This window comes from Mustela nigripes, chromosome 3, assembly GCF_022355385.1.
Source record: "Mustela nigripes isolate SB6536 chromosome 3, MUSNIG.SB6536, whole genome shotgun sequence".
In the NCBI taxonomy this organism is placed as follows: Eukaryota; Metazoa; Chordata; class Mammalia; order Carnivora; family Mustelidae; genus Mustela; species Mustela nigripes.
The window spans coordinates 40,551,000-40,569,334 of NC_081559.1; the positions used below are offsets into that span (position 1 = coordinate 40,551,000).

The window sequence follows — 18,335 nt, forward strand, 5'->3', positions numbered from 1 at the left end:
TGTCTTCTCTCGCGCCCTACACAGTGTTTGAGTTTATGCCATACATGGGCATCACCCTGGCCACTATATTCACGATGCTGAGACTTGCCAACGAAGCCAAAATGCGGCAGGTGATCTGCGGTGGTAGGTGTCTGCTTGGTCTGCCTCTCTGGCCCCGGTCAGGGTGCCCGAAGTGGGACTGGGACAAACTGGTGGGTGGTCTGTTGAACAGAAGATGTTTCTTCCCAAACGGTGACCCAATCTCCTGCGTCGTGTGGCCTCTGATTCACTCTTGGGGGTGGGGGGTGGTACGTGCTTTCAGGAGAAGATGGCTTAGCGGGAGGAGGTCAACATTGGGACTCAGCTCAGCAGGCTCTGTTCCAAGCATTTCAGGAGGAGGCCCGGAAAGGACAATGGGAGTCCTGGAACAGAGACCAGGGAAAATGGCCCTACAGTGGGCCTGCTCAAGTCAGGCCAAAGACCGGGTTTTCCTGGATGGCTGAGGCCATCTGGGTCACCCGTTGGTTCCGGAAGTGTGCGAGCACCCCGTCCTGGAGGAGGTCTAGTCCGGCTAGTCCGGGGGAGGCCGAATCCGGCTCCTGTCCCTCCGGGCTCACCGCTTTCCCCCCTTGGCAGCCATGGAGACCTTCTGTGAGATGGTGCAGTTTTACCTGAAGCATCTGGAGGACAGCGTGTACCCGGTGATGACCGAGGATCAGTTTGCCATGAAGCTCTTCCCCATGTACCGCTATTTTGTGACCGTGTGGCTGAGGAGCCACAACCCCGAGGTGAGAAGCACCTTTCTTGGGTGCAGGGAAGGGTCCCGTGGTCCCCCCAGGTCACGGCTCCCCAGCCTGTGTGGCTAGGAGCACAGAGAAACCGCTGGGTCCAGCCTCATTCCCAGAACCCTGGAGAGACAGTGACCTGATAAACAGAGTTGCTGAACCACGTGGGGCCTGGAGCCTCAGGAGGGCGTCTTGAGAAGGGCCGGGGCTTGCTGGATGAGGATCCCTGTTACAGCACCTTTTACCAAGGGGAACTATTTCCACATCAACTCTGTGCTATGGGACCATTTTACAGATAAGGAAACTGAGGCACTCAGGTTTTCCTAAGTGACTGAGCTGGGACTCACAGGGACAATCCGGCCTCGTTGCCTGCCTGTGGGGTCTCGGGCGGGGCCTCAACTACTTCCTAGGTCCCCTCTGTCGTGCGTGCTTGGCACTCTGGTTGGTGTGACATCACTGGGCTTTGCCTCGGGCCCGGGCTCCTGGGGCAGGTGAAGCTGGGGGTCATCAAGTCCCTGAAGCCGATGCTGAACCTCCTCCTGCCCAATGACGACCTGCGGGAACAGCTGTACGACTACATCCCCCTGCTGCTGGCGGAGTACCGAGGCGGCCTGGAGGCACTCTTCGTCACGCAGGTGAGAGGCCACTGGCCATCTGCCTGACGGAGCTTCGGTTCCTGGGGCTCCCAGGGGGCTGTCCCCCGGGCAGGAGTTGGGCCCAGCAGTTGAATTCTTGAGAAATGAATGCTGCTGTTCCACGTGGAAGGGATGAGGACCCAAACGGTCTCAGAGGCCACAGTGAGGCTGTGTGTTTGTTTCCAGGGCTGCCATAACAGAGAACCACAGGGTGGGTGGCCTAAAAGAACAGAAACAGATCCTCGCATAGTTCCAGGGATCGAAGGGTTGGCAGGCAGTGATCCCTCCGGGGGCCCTGGGGAAGAATGCTTTCTTGCCTCTTCCAGCTTCTGATGTCCCCAGGCACTGCATGGCTGGCGGCTGGATCGTTCCAGTGTGACCCCTTCCTCTTCATGTGGTCTCTTCTCTGTGCCTGCCCGTGTCCTCTCCTTTTCTTATAAAGACGCCATGGACTTAAGGCCCACCTTAAATCCAGTGTGGTGTCATCTGAGACCCTTAACTAACTACATCTGGAAAGCCTCAGGCATTTTGTGGGACCCTTTAACCCATGACAGCTCTTAACCCACAAAAGGTGGAGTTTCTTTTTCTTTCTTTCTTTTTTTTTTTAAAGATTTTATTTATTTTATTTGACAGAGATTACAAGTAGGCAGAGAGGCAGGCAGAGAGAGAGGGGAGGAAGCAGGCTCCCTGCTTAGCAAAGAGCCCGATGCGGGGCTCGATCCCAGGACCCTGGGATCATGACCTGAGCCGAAGGCAGAGGCTTTAACCCACTGAGCCACCCAGGCGCCCCAAAGGTGGAGTTTCTTGGTAGGGTTCCACGTGGAGGTATGACCCAGGCTGATACATTATAAGGGGTTGACTGATTTGCTGTTGTGGCGTGGTGCTCAACTCTAAAAGCGAGGAACAGAAATTCATGTGGTAGATCTACGGGGCCGCCGTAGATGGGTCTGGTGAAAGAATGGGATTCATTTCCAGGTGGATAGAAGAGAAAGGGGGAAGAATGTCATGCTCAGTGGCCTCGCATGCCCTTTGCAAGCCTAACCGCGTGTAGGCCTTGCCGGGGGGCTGGCCGAAATGCAGGGTTGCATTCAGCAGGTCTGGAGCCAGGCCCGAGAGCTTGCATTCTAACCAGCTCCCGGGGTGGGGGTGGGGGAGGATGATGATACCACTGGCCGACGGGCCATGCTGAGCAGCAAGAGTCTAGAGTGAACGGACCCTGAATTGGCAGAAGATCATCTGCAATCATTTGCCTCTCCATTGTAGGTCTTGAGGCAGATCCTGGAAATGTCGGTCATCACCAGCACCCCCGTCCCGCAAATGCAACTACACACCATTTTCACCGAGCTCCACATCCAGGTGAGGCCGGCAGGCTTGGCTGGGTGCTGGCCTCCTCGGGGTGGATCAGCGGGAAGTGGGCTGCAGCAGGTGGCATGGCCGGCCAGGGGAAAGGGTGTGAGGGTGGTGGAGCCCCCGTCTCGCTCATCTGGCTCCCGTATCCCATAGGGATGCAAGGCGGTGGTACCCTCGTGCCCTCTGGTATGGCTGCCCCAGGCTGCCCCTACACTTGTGTCTGCTCTCTGGTTGCGATCTCACCACCCGCCCTGCACCCTCACTTCCCAGGTGTGCTCCAAGGCCCCTGCCCAGCAGCAATATAGCAGCCAAAACCTGGCGGAGATTGTGCACTGCTTCATAGCTCTCGGTGAGGCTCCCTTCCTCCCTGCCCCGCCCCGCCCCAGGTCCGCCATGAGCCTGTGGGAGCCCCAGCCTCTGGGAGGCCTGGCCCTGGGCTGCCTCCTCCTCCTTTTGGCTCCATGGGCAGAACTGAAGGTGTCCGTCCCGTTGCAGCCCGGTCCTACCCCAAGGAGCTGATGAAGTTCTTCCTCAGTCAGATGGAGACGAGCAAGGAGGCCATCCGCGTGGGGACCCTGACCCTGATTAGGGCAGTGGTGAGCGCAGATGGTGAGCGAGAGTGGGAAGTCAGGCGGGAGGCTGGGGAGGCAGGTCTCACCGGTGTCTGGACCGTCATCATTTCCTCTTTTATTAGACGCTACTGGGTGGACCGAGGTTGCTTTATATTTTCTACCCTTGAACCTAACCAGCACTGTGTCCCCTACACCCTACCCTCAACCCTCTCCTCAAACTCTGAATCACAGCTTCTCCAAACTGTTAACCCGAATCCTAGAACAAACCCCACACCCCAAATGAAATCAAAGACCTTAAATAACACTAGGTTACATTGTGTAGATTTAGTCCTAAGGCCCCAATGCCCAATCGTAGTCAAAACTCCTGATTCTAAATTCCTAAGGCCAAACTCTAAACCTGGCCTTGCAATCAGAAGGGAAATCCTGTCCCCAAGGATGGCACCAGCTCAGACAGCACATTTGTGTGAACTGGAACAAGGCATCCCTTGCTGGCAGCATGTGGCCTTACAGGAACATGGTTTGCTTAGAAGAGCATGGACCACTCCTATTCAGTCTTTCAACTGAGTGTCCTTGTGCAGTGCACAATCTGGGCAACTGTATATGAAGCACATTCTGCTAATAGTAAAGACTTCTCTGAAAAAAAAAAAAAAAAGCCCAAATTTAAGCAACAATGAGACCATTTTTCTCTGTCTGGTGGAAAGAGATGATAATGAAAAATGGCATAGCCATTTTTCTATAAGAGACCTGATAGTAAAAATACTTTTGGCTTTACAGGCTATATGGTCTCTGTGATAGTTAAGATTCAACTGATCTGGGGCTCTTGGGTGGCTCAGTGGGTTAAGCCTCTGCCTTTGGCTCAGGTCATGATTTCAGGGTCCTGGGTTTGAGCCCCACATTGGGCTCTCTGCTCAGTGGGGAGCCTGCTTCCCCCTCTTGCTCTGCCTCCTTGTGATCTCTCTCTCTTCGTCAAATAAATACATAAAATCTTAAAAAAAAAAAAAAAAAGACTCAGCTGTGCCAAAGCAGTCATAAACTGCAGAGTGTGGCTGTGTTCTAATAAAACTTTATTTACAAAAATAGGCTTACAGCTAATCCCTGTGCTAGAATAAAAGGAAACTAGCTCCTTGCACTTCACTGACAAGGGTGTAAATTGATAAAGCATTCTGAGTGCTCACTTCCATAGGGACCGAAACCTGGGATAAACAATCTAACTTTTTGACCATTGTCTAAAGGAAATCGTTGCCCAAAGGTAACTAGACAATGATGTTCGTTAGCACGTTGTGCATAAAAGCAGAACATTGGAAACAACCTACAGGTTTTTCTACAGGAATTTCTGGAACAAATGATAGCTTATCCACAGAGTGGACTATGACTCAACCATAAAGGGTGTAGTCAATCTGTACTTTTTTGTGGACAGGATGGGCTCCCTGTTGAGCACATCAGCACGGTTTGGGAACAGTGTATGTAGCATGACCTTGGTTACTTGCAAGGAATCTGTGGTTATTTTTGCATAAATGAGCTTAGGGAGGTTATCTTTTATTTTGATTTTGCAATGAGCATATACTCTTTTTAAGATCAGAAGCAGGTTTCTACTTTGCAGATTAAAAAACTCAAGACTGTATCATGGTTCCTTAGTGCGCGATGACTTGCTACCTTCCCCTTGGTCTCCTTCCCTCTCTTTCTTCCACCACCGTTGACCTGTAGAAATCTCTAGCCTGGAGTCTAGTGTCAAGTTGAGCATCTGACTGTAATTCTGTCCCTACTGGACCTCTCCAAAACCTTCTCATGGTTCTTTCTTACCTCTCTTAATCTTCCTCCTCCCTGAATCGGCCATCGTCGGTTCTATGACTCACAAGCACTTACGAAGTACTTCCTTGTGTGCCAAGCACTGTGTTGGCTCATTATTGCTTACAGAAGCTCTGTGAGAGAAGTACTATTATGGGCCACATTTTAAAAAAAGATTTCATTTACTTTTGTGCCTATGCGCGTATGCACGTGAGATCAAGCATGAGTGGGGGGGAGGGGCAGAGAAAGAAGCAGACTCCCCCCCGCCCCCCGCCGGTCCCAGGTGGGAGCCCCACCTGGGACTTGATCCCAGGACCCCGGGATCATGACCTGAGTTGAAGGCAGATGCTTAGCTGACTGAGCCACCCAGCACCCTAATATTATCCATACTTTAAAGGTAGGGAAACTGAGGCAGTGGGGGCTGAGGCGTTCACCTGAGGTCACATGGCTAGGATGTGGCCGACACAAGTTTTGAACGCAGCAGCCTCTGCCCTGCTGTGCTTTGCAGCCTGTGCCCATGCCTGTGCGTGCCTGGCCCTGGGTGCCGCCCTGAAGGACTTGCAGGTGGAGACATGCTCTCTAGGACAGTCCACCTGGGTTCTGAAGAGGATCACAAAGCAGAGGCCAAGGGACTGAGGCACAGAAACAAAGCCCTCCCCGGCCAGGTGGGGTGGGACAGGTTGAAAGGATGAGGAGGTGGCCAGAGAAGCTTCCGAGGGAGGTGTCGCTGAGCCGTGGTGGCAGTCAGAGGCTCTCAGGAGGCCCAAGCCACCTGACGCCTGGCTCTGGGGGGAAGGTGGCCGGTGTGCCTGGTGCTCTGGGAGTCTCACTACTCCCAGGCATCTCCTGAGAGCCCAGCTCTGGGGCTGGTGGCCCTCCAGGCTGGTTTTCCTCTTTCAGAGCCCAGAATGAATATCAGGACCATCTGCCTGGCCATCCGGGTTGTCAAGAACACCCTCTCTGACACCCGCTTCAAGGTAACAGGGCAGAGACCTGGAAGGGGCTGGTGTTTGGGACACTCTGCGGGGAAGCAGAGGGAGGTCCTGTGGGTGGCCTTCACTCCTCTCCCACTCTGTGGGCAGGGGCCACATGCTGCCGGCTCTCTGATGGGAAGCCTAGCCTCCCAGCCAGCACTGAGCAGGGTTGAGGACAGGTGCCCCCCGAGCTGTGGTCCTGCTCCTGAGACACTTGCTCGCGTGGAGGACCCAGAGTTTCCCAATGAAGGAGCTCAGACACCACCCTGGACGGAGGAGAGGCGGAGTGAATCTGGTTTCATCCAGAGCTGCGGGGTTGCCCAAGGGTTTTGTAAAACCTTTATTGCATTTGAACAAGGCAGCAGAGGGAGACACCCTGTCCTCAAGAGAGGACAGCCAGCCCACATAGCAAATAAAGGCTAAAAAACCCCACAGTCCAGACTGCGCTGGAGCCACGGCCACCTTGCAATGTAGCTTCAGTTCTGGTTGTAGGCTCTGCAGGCCGCTGCTGCATGGCCCCTGGGGAGGGGAGGTCCAGGAAGGCGAGGGTCTGCACTGACGGGAGAGGGCGTGAGATGGGGTGGGGGAGGGGTTTGGGCTGAAGATTTAGGCAGAGCTGTTCTCAAAAATGTGCAGGCTGTCAAGAGAGGACAGCCAGCCCATATAGCAAGCCTGAGCCCAAGCCTGGGGAGCCCTGGGTAAGAGTCAGGCTGTCCCCAACAGGGCTGCCTGAGATCGGAGATAAGGCTCCTGGCTGGTCATGCTGCCCAGTGAGATTCTCTGGATGGGGCAGGGGGTGGTGGACGGAGTGGGCTACTGCCTCTGAGGCCTCTTCCCACCCTGAGCACTCTGAATTCCTAGCTGCTTCATGGGCCAACATTGGGAGTTAGGTGCAGAGCCTCCCCACCATGGAGCCCGCCCCAATTCCTGTATGTCCACCGTCCTGTCCCCTCAGGTGAGGATGGCTATTCTCCGCATCATCGGCCAGTTGGCTCTGTCTGGCTACCAGGACAGGATCAAAGGCTGGGGCCTGAAGTACGTGTCCGTGCAGCTGACTCTGTCCACCTACAAGCTGGTGAGTGGCCCTGATAGGCAGACCATGGTGCAGTTGGTCTTGGGAAGTAGTTTCCAGAGCCTCAGGGAAGAATCTCCTTGCTGCCCCCATGCTTGATTCTGCTCCCATCTCTACGTTCAGGACACCAGTGCCTGGGCTCACGGTGAGCTGTAGGTAGAGGTGTGGGCAGTACATCTAGAAAACCCTGGAGACCCAGTATCTGGGCATTGAGCCTCAGAGGCATGAGGAGACCATGCCCGAGATTGCAGCAAGCCCCTGCCGGCCCAAGAGTTGGGACCCCCTTGGTTCTGGTTTCCAGACAAATCACCGAGAGAGCTTTTATCAGAGGGACCTGGAGGAGAAGATGGTCCACAAAGTCACCATGGACACCGTGAAGATCATAACCTCTTCCGTCAGTGGGATGACCAATGTGAGTGTGACCCACACCCCTGCAGCCAGCCCCCTGTGTGGGGCTGCCCCCTTGGTGGGGCCCCTGCAGCTGACAGTTTGGCTTGCATGCTCCCTGTGCCCCGGGCTCCAGGGAGGATGGGGCATGCCCAGGGTTCTGCGCTCTTGCTTCTCCCATTCCCACTGTCTGGGATGTCTGGAGGGGCCCCTCATCTTCCTATTGCCTGAGCTCTTGTTCTTGAAGATCTGGTTCCAGAGCTGGGTCCTTGGTGGGAACTTAGTGTCCCAGAGGCTAAGGCAGTGCCTGGCACACAGTGGGTCTCAGTATGTATCCATTGACTTAGAGCAGGTAATGTGTCAATTTCCTTAAAGCCCCGTCAGTCTAGGTGTGTGTGTGTTTGTGTGTGTGTGTGTGTGTGCAGAGATAATTTTAATGGATTAATTCCACAAGCATCCAGTGAGTTCCTACTATGAAGACATGAAGGCCACATGCTCAAAGAGCTCAGTATAACCCCAAGGAGGACACAGGCTGAAGGAGGAACAAATGTGCCAACTTTTCATGGCAACGCACTGTGATGTAGCAAAGAAAAGTAGAAAAAAATTGCCATCATAGCACAAGGAGGGGATCACTGTCCTTTAAGTGAGGCCTCGGGCTAGATGCTCCCTGTCCGGGGGGCAGTCTATCTTAAGACCAGAAGTACTGAGGAGGGTAATGGGAGTTCCAATCTGTCGAGCCGCTGCTTAGAGCAGGTGAGCTGTGCAGCAGCGAGATGGGGCTCCTACTCGGCCGTGAGTGCCCCAGCTAACGCTTCCTCCTCCCTGCTCCCCAACCCAGGAGTTTTGGCTGAGGCTCCTGTGCTATATCATGGAGACGGATTACACGGAGGCCTTGACCCCCATCTGCATCAGCCTCACAAACCTGGCAGAACGCCAGCTCCACACCAAGGACGTGGAGGCCAGCGTGGCCGGCAAGAGCAGGCACGGTGGGCAGCCTCCCTGCCATAGCCTGTGAGATAGGGCCGGTGGACTACTGGTGTCCCGGGAAGTAGCCGCTCTGCTATTTCCAGGAAGCCGCCGGGATCCCAGCCAGCCAGGCCGAAGGCCCATCCTTACTGTGTCTGAGGATGTGTTAAAATTGTGCAAACCTGCTTTGGCGGTTCATTCCCCGAGTTCCCCTCCCCCAACAGAGGGGTGACACTGCTCTTCCAAGGGAGCTGTTCACATGGGCCTGGAGCTTTGCTGGATGGGCGTTGCTGGTGGTGGGTATGGTTTTAGGAGCCTTTCAGGACCCAGGGATGGCAAATGGGGGGGAGGGTCTTCTTCATCTCCTTACCTGGACTCTGGGCTAGGCCGCCCCCTGACATCTTCTAATGATGTCATTGATTCTCTCCTCGTCCCAGGCTAAACCAATGAAAATGAGGTTCCTTATGGACATATCAGTGGTCCCTGTGCTAACCCATTTTCTGTTCTGGGGGCAATGGGTTGATGTTGGGGAAGTACCTTCCAGGGCAGAGCCCTTCTCAGGGGCACGGGCCCTAGGGGTCTGGGGACCTGTCCTGGTATGAACTGGGCAACTGGAGTAGGTTCACGTCTCCTTCTTCCTCAGTGGACCTTCCTGCACCCCAGAAACTCTTGGCCCGTCTCCTGGTGAGTGGCTCCCCCAGGCTATGCCCTGGCCTGACTGAGGCCATTGCCTATGGCCCCCCTCCCTTGAGCTCCTAATTCCTGAAGTCTCCAGTGGGAGGAGGGAGCTAGACACTTGGGAGGACAGAGCTTTCTGGGTCCCTTTCATTCCTCTTGGGTAGACGTGGCATCGGCAGTGTGTTCGGATGCCCTGGGACCTGGTGAGGACATGCTCCTGGATTCCTCTGCTCATTCTTTGAGCAGCCCCTAAACAACTCCAGGACACTGCCAATGGCCTGCCTGCCCCCAGGGGTCCTTCATAGGCATTTACCTGGGCCTTCTCGTCCTCCTCTTTTTTTTTTTTTTCTTTTTTATTAGGGGGAGAGAGAGAGTGGGGAGAGGGGCAAAGGGAGAGGAAGAGAGAGAATCCCAAGCAGACTCCATACCCAGCACAGAACCTGACGTGGGGCTCGATCTCATGACCCTGAGATCATGACCTAAGAGTCAAACGCTTAAATGACTGAGCCACGCGGGTGCCCCGGATTTCCTCCTTATGTTGACTATGGGCGCTAATCCACACCCCGTGGAAGCCTGGGGTGGGGAGAAAGCCCACTATCTTACCCCTCTTCTTCTTTCTGGGAACAAAATGCCTGGCACTGCCCAGCTTGGGGCAGGCCCCCACTGGAGTCTTGGTGCTCCCCAGGTGCTGATGTCATCCCCCTATAAGGGGGAGGGCCGAGGGATAGCCATGCTCAACCTCCTGAGGACCCTGAGACAGAGCATTGCTCCCTCCATGGCTGACATGTGGGAGCTGGAGATCCCACTGCTGGTCAAGTACCTGGAAGGTGAGGCATCCAGGGCACCAAACCCAAGTCAGCTCCTCTCTTAGTGTGCATGCTGGAGTACTAATCACAGGGACTGAGCAGCAAGAACCAAAGCTCAGGGTAGACCCGTGAGGCCTATTTGGGTCTTTGGGGAAGCGGGGAGGGAAATGCAGCATGTGCTGAGACCATGCATGGAGGGCTTTGAATGCCTGACTAAGGAGGCTGATCCAGAGGGGAGCAGCTGAAGAAGTCCGCAAGTGTGGACCTTCTTTCTGCAGAACATACTGAGTTTACTTGGAATCAGAAAACTTGGGAGGACAAGCTGATTCAGGTAAAGACTTGATCCTGCTTGCTGAGGTTGGGTCGGGAGCAAGAGGAGGAGTGCATGGCAGGCCCCTTGGTGGGGTTGATGTGTGGAGAGTTCAGGAGTCCCTAAAGGACACCCCCAAGAAAACTTGGGGTGGAGGGTGCCAAGCATGTCTACAGCTGTATCCATTAGCAAAGGAGAACAGAGAGCCTTCTATCCTCAGGGACCAAGTGTTCAGGAAAGCAGCATAGGGGTGACCTCCTCCTTCCAGCCCCCAAACCACAGCTGTTTCCCAGGCCCCCAGAATGTTAGCACTGGGTCAGGGTTCGATGGGTGGAGCAATCTAGAGATTGGGGAAGAGGGTTAGAGAGGGGGAGTCACTGCTCAAGATCACACAGTGCTCCTGGAGCTTGGGAGAGAACAGGACTGGGGACATATGGCATTGCCCAGTGACATCTTCTGCCTCCTCAGTTTCTGAGAAATTCCCTTAAGAAGACCCGAGGTTCCAATTGGAGCTTGCGTCTGAGCAAGGAGCTGAACAACCAGATCGAAAGCTTCGACAGCCCCTCCCTGGAAAAGGTTTGTGCTCAGTGTCAGGACCGTTAAGACAGGGAAGGGCCTCCAGGGATGGTGGGATGGAGGCTCGCACTGTGTGTGAGACCAGCTGCACCCGTGGCTGTCTATGGGGTCCTGTGAGGAGACATGGGTGGTCTAGGCCAGTGGGTTTTTGTGTCTTGTTCTGTTTTGTTTTTCTTTAAGAAACTGCTGTGTTGAAGCTGGGGGATCTCTTCTCCAGTAGCCAGATTCCCGATCCTCTCACTTTGCTCTCCACCTGATGTGGTCTCCTAGCGGAGTCCAATAGGCAAGAATCGAGATGTCTGAACAGGTTTTGACAAATGGTGAAAATGATGGGGATGACACTGAACCACAGAAGGCTAAAGGGCGTGCTGAGTTCTAGCTTGGACGTGAAGATGATGAGGTCAGGAAGGGACAAAGAAAGAGCGAGCAAGCTGAGGTTTGGAGCACGACCTTCAACTGTCCCCAATCCCACTGGCAGATTGCGGGATGTCGTTGTGTACACTTGACCCATCCAGCTCCTGGCTCATGGTCACATGTGTATTTCATTCATTGTCTTTATAATACTATGAACATTATTGATAGAAATTAGAGAAGGTCTCAGTTAATGGAAAGGATCCATGTTCTCAGATTGGAAGGCGATATGGTCAAGATGGCATACTCCGCAAATGTCTCTACAGATTCATTGTGATCCTTGTCATGAACCCTAGCTGGTTTGTCTGCCTGTCCACCTGTCTGCCTGCCTGCCTTCTTCCCTTCCCTTTCCCTCCCTCCCTCTGTCACTCCCAGCCACACTCCTTCCTTCCTTCCTTCCTTTCTTTCTTTCTTTCTTTCTTTCTTTCTTTCTTTCTTTCTTTCTTTCTTTTTTTTTTAGAGATTGACAAGCTGATCCTAACAATCCATTTGGGAATACAAGGGACCCAGAATGGCCAACGTAATTATGATTAAGAGAAAGACCAAAGTTGGAGGACTCAAGTTTTGCAATTTCAAGACTGCTTCACACAACTGCAGTAAACAAGACAACATAGTACTGGCATAAGGATGGGCAGACAGATTGATGTAATAGAAAAAAAAAAAAAGAATAGAAAGTACAGAAATAAACCTCACATTTGCTGTCAGCTGATTTTGTGCAAAGCCTTAGATATGGCACCAAAAGCATGAGTGAAGAAAGAAAATATAGATAACTTGAACATCATCAGAAAGAAAAACTCTTATGCTGAAAATCAAACCATCAAGAAAACGAAAAAACAACCCTTGGCATGAGAGAAAATATTTGCAAATTAAGTCCTTGGTAAGGGACTTGTATCTAGAATATATGAAGAGCTCTTCTCACTCAATAACAAAAAAACAAGCCAGTTCAGAAATGGGCAAATGATATGAATAGATATTTTTTGAAGAAGGTACATACATGGTGAATAAGCACAGGAAAAAATGTTCAAGATTATCACCATTAGGGAAAATGCAAATCAAAGCCGCAGGGACATACTTCCTCACACCCACTAGGATGGCTATAATACAAAAGATAATAACAAGTGTTGGTAAAAATGTAGAGAAGTGCAAACACTTATATACTGCCGATGGGAATGGAAAGCCAGTTCCTGGAAGTGTTAAATACAGAGTTACCATATAACCCAGGAATTCTGCTCTGAGTTGTATATGCCCAGGGGAAACGGAAACATACATCCATACAAAAACTCATACATAAATATTCACTGTAGTGTTATTCACATAGCCAAAAAGTAGAAGCAACCCAGATGCCCGCCAGTGGACAAAAGGATAAACAAAATGTGGTCTATCTGTACAATGGACTATTATTCAACCGTTAAAAGGAACGAAGTACTGATTTATGGTACAGAAAGATTGACCCTTGGAGACATCATGCTAAGTGACAGAAGCCAGATGCAAAGGAACCCAAACCCCACATACTATATGATTTTGTCTACTTATAATGTCCAGAATAGACATCTTTGTAGAGAGAGAAAGATTAGTGGGTGTAAGAGGCTGCAGGAAATGTGCAGTGACTGTTAGAGGTCTGAGATTTCTTTCATGGGGGGAGGGTAGTGATCCAAATGTTCTAGGTTTAGGTTGTGCTGATGGTTGCGCAACTCTGTGAATAGACCACTGAATCCGTCAACGTTAAGTGGGTTAATTTTATGGTATGTGAACTATATTTCAAAGAGCTGTCTAAGGAAAGCTTCTTACAGGTGTCAACCAAAAATTGTGTTTGTTCCAAAAGATAGCCTGGATAGGTGAGTAGGTAAAATAACAAAAAGCAAGGCTGTCTTATAGAGACTCCTCTATAGCTAAACATACATGTGTAGGCTTAAGATTTTATTCAATGTCAATATAAGGACCGATGTCCATTTGGAAGAAAGTTGTACATAGGATGTGAGGGTGATCTGGCTGGGACATCTGTCACCCCATTGGTCGCCGGGGTTGATTCAGGCTGTCCGCCTGGCTAACTGGGTATCCCCGTCCTCCCTCACAGCTCCATGCGTGTCTCTCCTGAAGCTGCCTGCCTGATCCAAGAAGATGACCTTGCTCCATAGAGGAGGAACAAGGTTGCTGGGTCAAGGGCATGCAAATAGCTGCTCTCCCTTGCTGGAGCCTCTCGAGGTTCCTTTATAACAGAACGTAGGGCAGTCAAGCTTCCAAGATTCCAGACACATCCAATGAGGGGCTGCATGTGGGGGTCTGGGTCCCTTTAAAAAGAAAAGAAAAGGGGCTCCTGGGTGGCTCCATGGGTTAAGCGTCTGCCTTCGGCTCAGGTCATGATCTCGGGGTCCTGGGATAGAGTCCCACATCGGGCTCTCTGCTCAGCAGAGAGCCTGCTTCACTCTCTCTCTCTGCCTGCCTCTCTGCCTACTTGTGGTCTCTCTCTTTCTCTCTCCCTCTCTCTCTCTGTCAAATAAATAAATAAAATCTTTTTAAAAATGAAAAGAAAAAAGAAAAATTATGTAGTATTTAAAGAATTCAACCGTATTGCCATTATTCACCTTGCTTAGGGAAAGTAAATCAGTAAGCAGGATTTTACTGGCTTAGAAAACTCAAGAAGGCACAGTTGGATACAGCGGCTCAGGGAACTTCACCAGGACCCTCCTGTCTATTCATCGCTCAGCCAGCACCTCCCTGTAGAAGCAAGGTGGCCCCCAGTAGCTTCCAGAATTGCAGCCCCTGTTGTCAGAGCCAATCTTCTCCCAAAACTGATATGCAGAAATCATTCTCTTTCCCAGAAACAAATAAAACAAAAATATGATATAGTGAAAAAAGATCCCATTCCAAGTAGCGACACAACGTAAACATGTAATTGAAGACATTATTGATGAAGTGACGTATGTGGAACCAGCGTAGGAGCACGAAATGACAAGGAGGTGCAGGAACAATGAGAGAAACGAAATGACATTGACACATCTTTTGCTTTCGGATGGGAAGTCTCCATGTTGGAAAGGCACCCACGTTGTTCAAATTAACCTGCGGTACAAGGTACTTCCCTGTCACGTCCCCAAAAGGAGTTTTTGTGGACATTGGACAATTTTATGGAATTCAACTAGATTATTTCCAAGTTCACCTGAATGAACGAGTCTAAGAGAATGGCTCAGAACATATTGACAATAAAGCTCACGAAGGAGGGATTTACTCTCTCGGGATGGATCAAAGATTGAAGTGTACCAAATGAAAGAAAACTGTGAATGACCAGAGTACATCAACAAATAGCTTTTAAGCTTGACACAGAAGGGGCCTTCATATACATAAAGGAAACAACTTTGCTCTGTGAAAGTGAATGTTTTCTGTGTGACAAAAGAAGTTGCAATAAGTAAAATTAAAAAGGAACAGAGACCCTTGGGAGAAATACAGCAATGGAGTGATCTGCTGGTTGAGGCTTCTGGTATGTGATCCTTAAGAAAGGAGCCTGGGATGATGCGTGATTTTTTTTTTTTTTGAAGACTTTATTGATTGATTAATTTTGAGGGAGCAGGTGGAGGGGCAGAGGGAGAGGGAGAATCCTCAGGCAGACTCTGTGCTTGAGCTCAGAGCCCAATGAAGGGCTCGATCTCATGATCCCAAAACCAGAACGTGAGCTGAAACTGAAGGTCAGATGCTCAACCCACTGAGGCACCACACCAGGCGCCCCAGACAACGTTTGATTTAAAAATCCCGGTTCTACCACCGCCCACTTGCATTTCCATCTCGCAAAACAGCAACCGTATCTACCGTATCTACCGTTGCTATGTGGGTTAAGTGAAACAAGACATGTTTGTTCTTGTGGTTTCTCCATATACACACCTGAGGCTCTTACGAGCTAAAAGGAAAACAGGAAGAATAAGCCAATGGGAAATGGGCAAAGAACACAGGCGGGGATTCAGAGACCAGATGGTGACAATGTGCAAGGGCACTCAGCACAGCTTGTCCCCAGGTGCTCTTTAATTTGTTAGTGTGAGGGGAAATTCATTCAACCTCTATAGGAAGGAAATTTGGCCCTCAGCGTTTAGAATACGTTCGTGTTTATAGTACACCGCTAAGATCATTCATCGCTACTCCAGCAGCTGCCAGGTAACCCCAGGTGCCACACCCTCACAAACGCTTGTTTATAATATAAAACACTCCAGAACACCTGAATGTTTATTTCAAAGACTCTACGAAATGCGTAGGTATCTGCGCATTGAAACAGACAATCTAGAGTGTCGGGGGTAGGGGGCCCCCATGGAGGTGACCCCTGGCAAGCAGAGCCGAGAGGCTGAGGCTCCCTTTGTCCCTTGCCTTTCCAGGGCTTTCTGTATCGGGCCCTCGGCTTCACGCTGGCCACAGGCCTGGAGGCCGACAAGGTGGAGGTGCTGCTGCTGGAGCTGTTGTACAAGACAGACTATGGCAATGACTTTGACCGGGAGGTGAGGGGGCCCTGCAGCCCCTTCCTGTGCAGCAGACACCTCTGACCCTAGGGGGTTATGGGCCTAGGCATGCTTGAGTGTGCGTGAGTGCACGCGTGCCTGTGTGTCTACTGGTGTGTGTGTGTGCCATGTGTATACGTATGTGCAGGGGTGGGGGTCCTCCTGTGGCCTCGGCCCCCCGCCCTCGCTCCAGCCAGCCGGGTCTTCCTGCAGGGCGTGATTCTGTGCTTTGGCCTGTGTGCCCGCGGCCAGGTGAAGACAGTGCTGAATGTGCTCCATGACTTCGAGGAGAGGATCCAGGAGTCGGAGCAGTCTTGGCAGATTGGCGCTTGGCGGGTGAGTCACCCCCGCTCCCCAGTCCAGTCTCTAGGGGCCTCATAGACCAGTGCCTTCAGCACTCAGCCGAGGTCCTTGCTGGGTCTCAAGACCAAACTGCCCTTAGAATCAGCCCCTCCCACAAAGCCCTTGGATAATCTAAAGAACACGAGGTGGGCCTTTTCAGGATCCAGACACTACAAAGGGAATCCCGATGTGGGCTCCTCAGAGCAGCGGCGAGTCTCCCTCTGGGTGCTGGAGGGGATGCAGGCCTCACACAGCCCCAGTGGAGCTGAAGAAGCTGCTCATGTAGAGCTCAGTGGCCTCTTCAGTCATGCTGGGAGCTCGGCCTCAGTGAATCAGTGTACTGGGGTGGAGGGGCTGTCAGGCCCACTGTCCTTAGGAGAGGACGCTGCAGCTTGTCGGAGGACATGCCGCTGGCCGCAGGGAAGCCGTGGGCTGGCCTCTGGAGGCTGCCCCTCTCTGCCACAGGACACAGAGCCCCAAGCACCCCTGCCCACCCTCCATGATGGGTTTGGTGGCCCTATAACACCTCATCCCAGGCTTGTTCCCACTGGATTCTTGATATCACGAGAGACCATGGCCCAGAGCAAGAGCCTGGCAGGTGAAGCTATGAAGGAGTGTACAGGTGGCCTCTGTTTAGCCGTGTCCCCACAGACCACCTGCTCCCAGTGAATGGGTGCTGCTGGCATCTTGCTGGACTGAATCTTCTGTGGGGGTGGGCCCTGGTGTGAGTGGTTCCCCGCTGCGTCCCCAGTGCCTGGCAAATAGTAGGTGCTCAATAAAGGTACATTGGATGAATGAGCATTTCAGGCACCCGGAAAGCCATTTCTGCTGACTCTACGGCTCCTTTGGCCACGTGACCAGAGACCATCCACTTGCAGCCAGGGTGGCCCTGCTCCCTCTCAGAAGGGCAAGTTGAGCAGACCCCCCCGCCCTTCCCTCATGCATATCCAGTGGTTCTTCCTCTTTTCACTGGGCTCGCAGAAGGACCACCCCTGGAGGCGGGAGACAGTGAAGAGCGCCCTCATGGTGATGTACAGCTGCGTGGCCTCGTACTGTCACCCCCAGCTGCTCCTCACCCACGTGGACAACCCCATCACAGCTAAGATCATTCATCACTACTCCAGCAGCTGCCAGGTAACCCCACGTGCCACACCCCCACATCCGAGCCAGTCTGGCAGAGTCTCCTGCTTCACTATCTGAGCACCCATCCCCACCCAGCAGACAGCCAGGAGTCCCACCCAACTCCCAGCTTTTGGGAAACCCATTGCCTCAAACTGTGCTGTTCTCTGGTGTGGAGGGAAGTTGGGGCGGGGGGCGGACAGCCTTCCCCCACAATGCTGGTGGGCAGGTGAGTGTTGGTCCCAGAAGTCACAGGATAGACCTCCCCCCCGCCTTCCCAGCCTCGCTCACTCCCTCTGCCCCCTCCCCTCCTGACATCTGACCGAAGCCCTTTAACAAGGGATAAGAAGTGGGAATGTCCTCAGGGAGGCAGAGGGACTTGCTGCTTTCTTGGAAGGGCAAGGAGGCAGAAACACAGAATAAAGCAAAAATTGTTTCATTATTGTTTTTAAAACTGTGGTCAGATACACATGCCATAAAATCTGCCATGATAATCATGCTTCTGCGGGATTAAGGACATTCACGTTGCTGTGTGACTGTCCCCAGCAGCTGTCTGCAGAGCTCTTCATCTTATTGGAATGGAAAAGCACCTGTTGATCATATGCTCATGCTGCCCTCCCCGGTCCCTGGCAACCCACACTCCCTGTCTCTAAAAGTTCAGCACCCCAGGAATCTTATGGAACTGCGCTCACACAGTATTTGCCTTTTTGTGACTGGCTTGTTTCATTTAGCATAACATCCTCAAAGCTCATCCATGTTGTAAAAGCAGAAACAATTTTATCTCAACTTCTTTTGTCTCTGTGGCAACACACATGGTTCGGGGTCCTTGGCCAGGGAAGATGCCCACAGACGGTCATAGCTGTCCTTCGACACAGGTGTCGGGGGCCGGAGGGAGGTGGTGTTTTCAGAGGGCGCCAGAGTGCTGTGCCTTGTCTGGCCCCTGGCTGGCCTTCTGGCCATACGGCAGAAGCTCAGTTAAGGGAGCTGAAGGACAGAATAGGCCTGCCATCGTTCAGATGTCTCTGAGACATCTCTGGACGTCTCTTCTTTGGCATGGAGGGAGGGTCCTCCCCGATGAGGGCTGTGGCTTGGGGTCTTTGGGCTCACTCACAACCT

The 18,335-nt window shown here is 52.3% G+C and overlaps 1 protein-coding gene across 1 annotated transcript in view; it reads left to right on the top strand.

Moving 5' to 3' along the window:
• MROH2A (maestro heat like repeat family member 2A) overlaps positions 1-18,335 on the top strand; it is a 43,647-nt gene that overhangs the window by 6,953 nt on the left and 18,359 nt on the right. Inside the window, exons 7-23 of the mRNA XM_059392722.1 lie at positions 25-123; positions 616-767; positions 1,256-1,399; positions 2,663-2,755; positions 3,020-3,098; positions 3,245-3,358; positions 6,007-6,083; positions 7,036-7,155; positions 7,454-7,564; positions 8,378-8,525; positions 9,149-9,189; positions 9,869-10,010; positions 10,268-10,320; positions 10,768-10,875; positions 15,639-15,758; positions 15,972-16,094; positions 17,082-17,234. Coding sequence (XP_059248705.1) covers positions 25-123; positions 616-767; positions 1,256-1,399; positions 2,663-2,755; positions 3,020-3,098; positions 3,245-3,358; positions 6,007-6,083; positions 7,036-7,155; positions 7,454-7,564; positions 8,378-8,525; positions 9,149-9,189; positions 9,869-10,010; positions 10,268-10,320; positions 10,768-10,875; positions 15,639-15,758; positions 15,972-16,094; positions 17,082-17,234 — 1,877 coding nt within the window. The remainder of the gene's footprint in view (positions 1-24; positions 124-615; positions 768-1,255; positions 1,400-2,662; positions 2,756-3,019; positions 3,099-3,244; positions 3,359-6,006; positions 6,084-7,035; positions 7,156-7,453; positions 7,565-8,377; positions 8,526-9,148; positions 9,190-9,868; positions 10,011-10,267; positions 10,321-10,767; positions 10,876-15,638; positions 15,759-15,971; positions 16,095-17,081; positions 17,235-18,335) is intronic.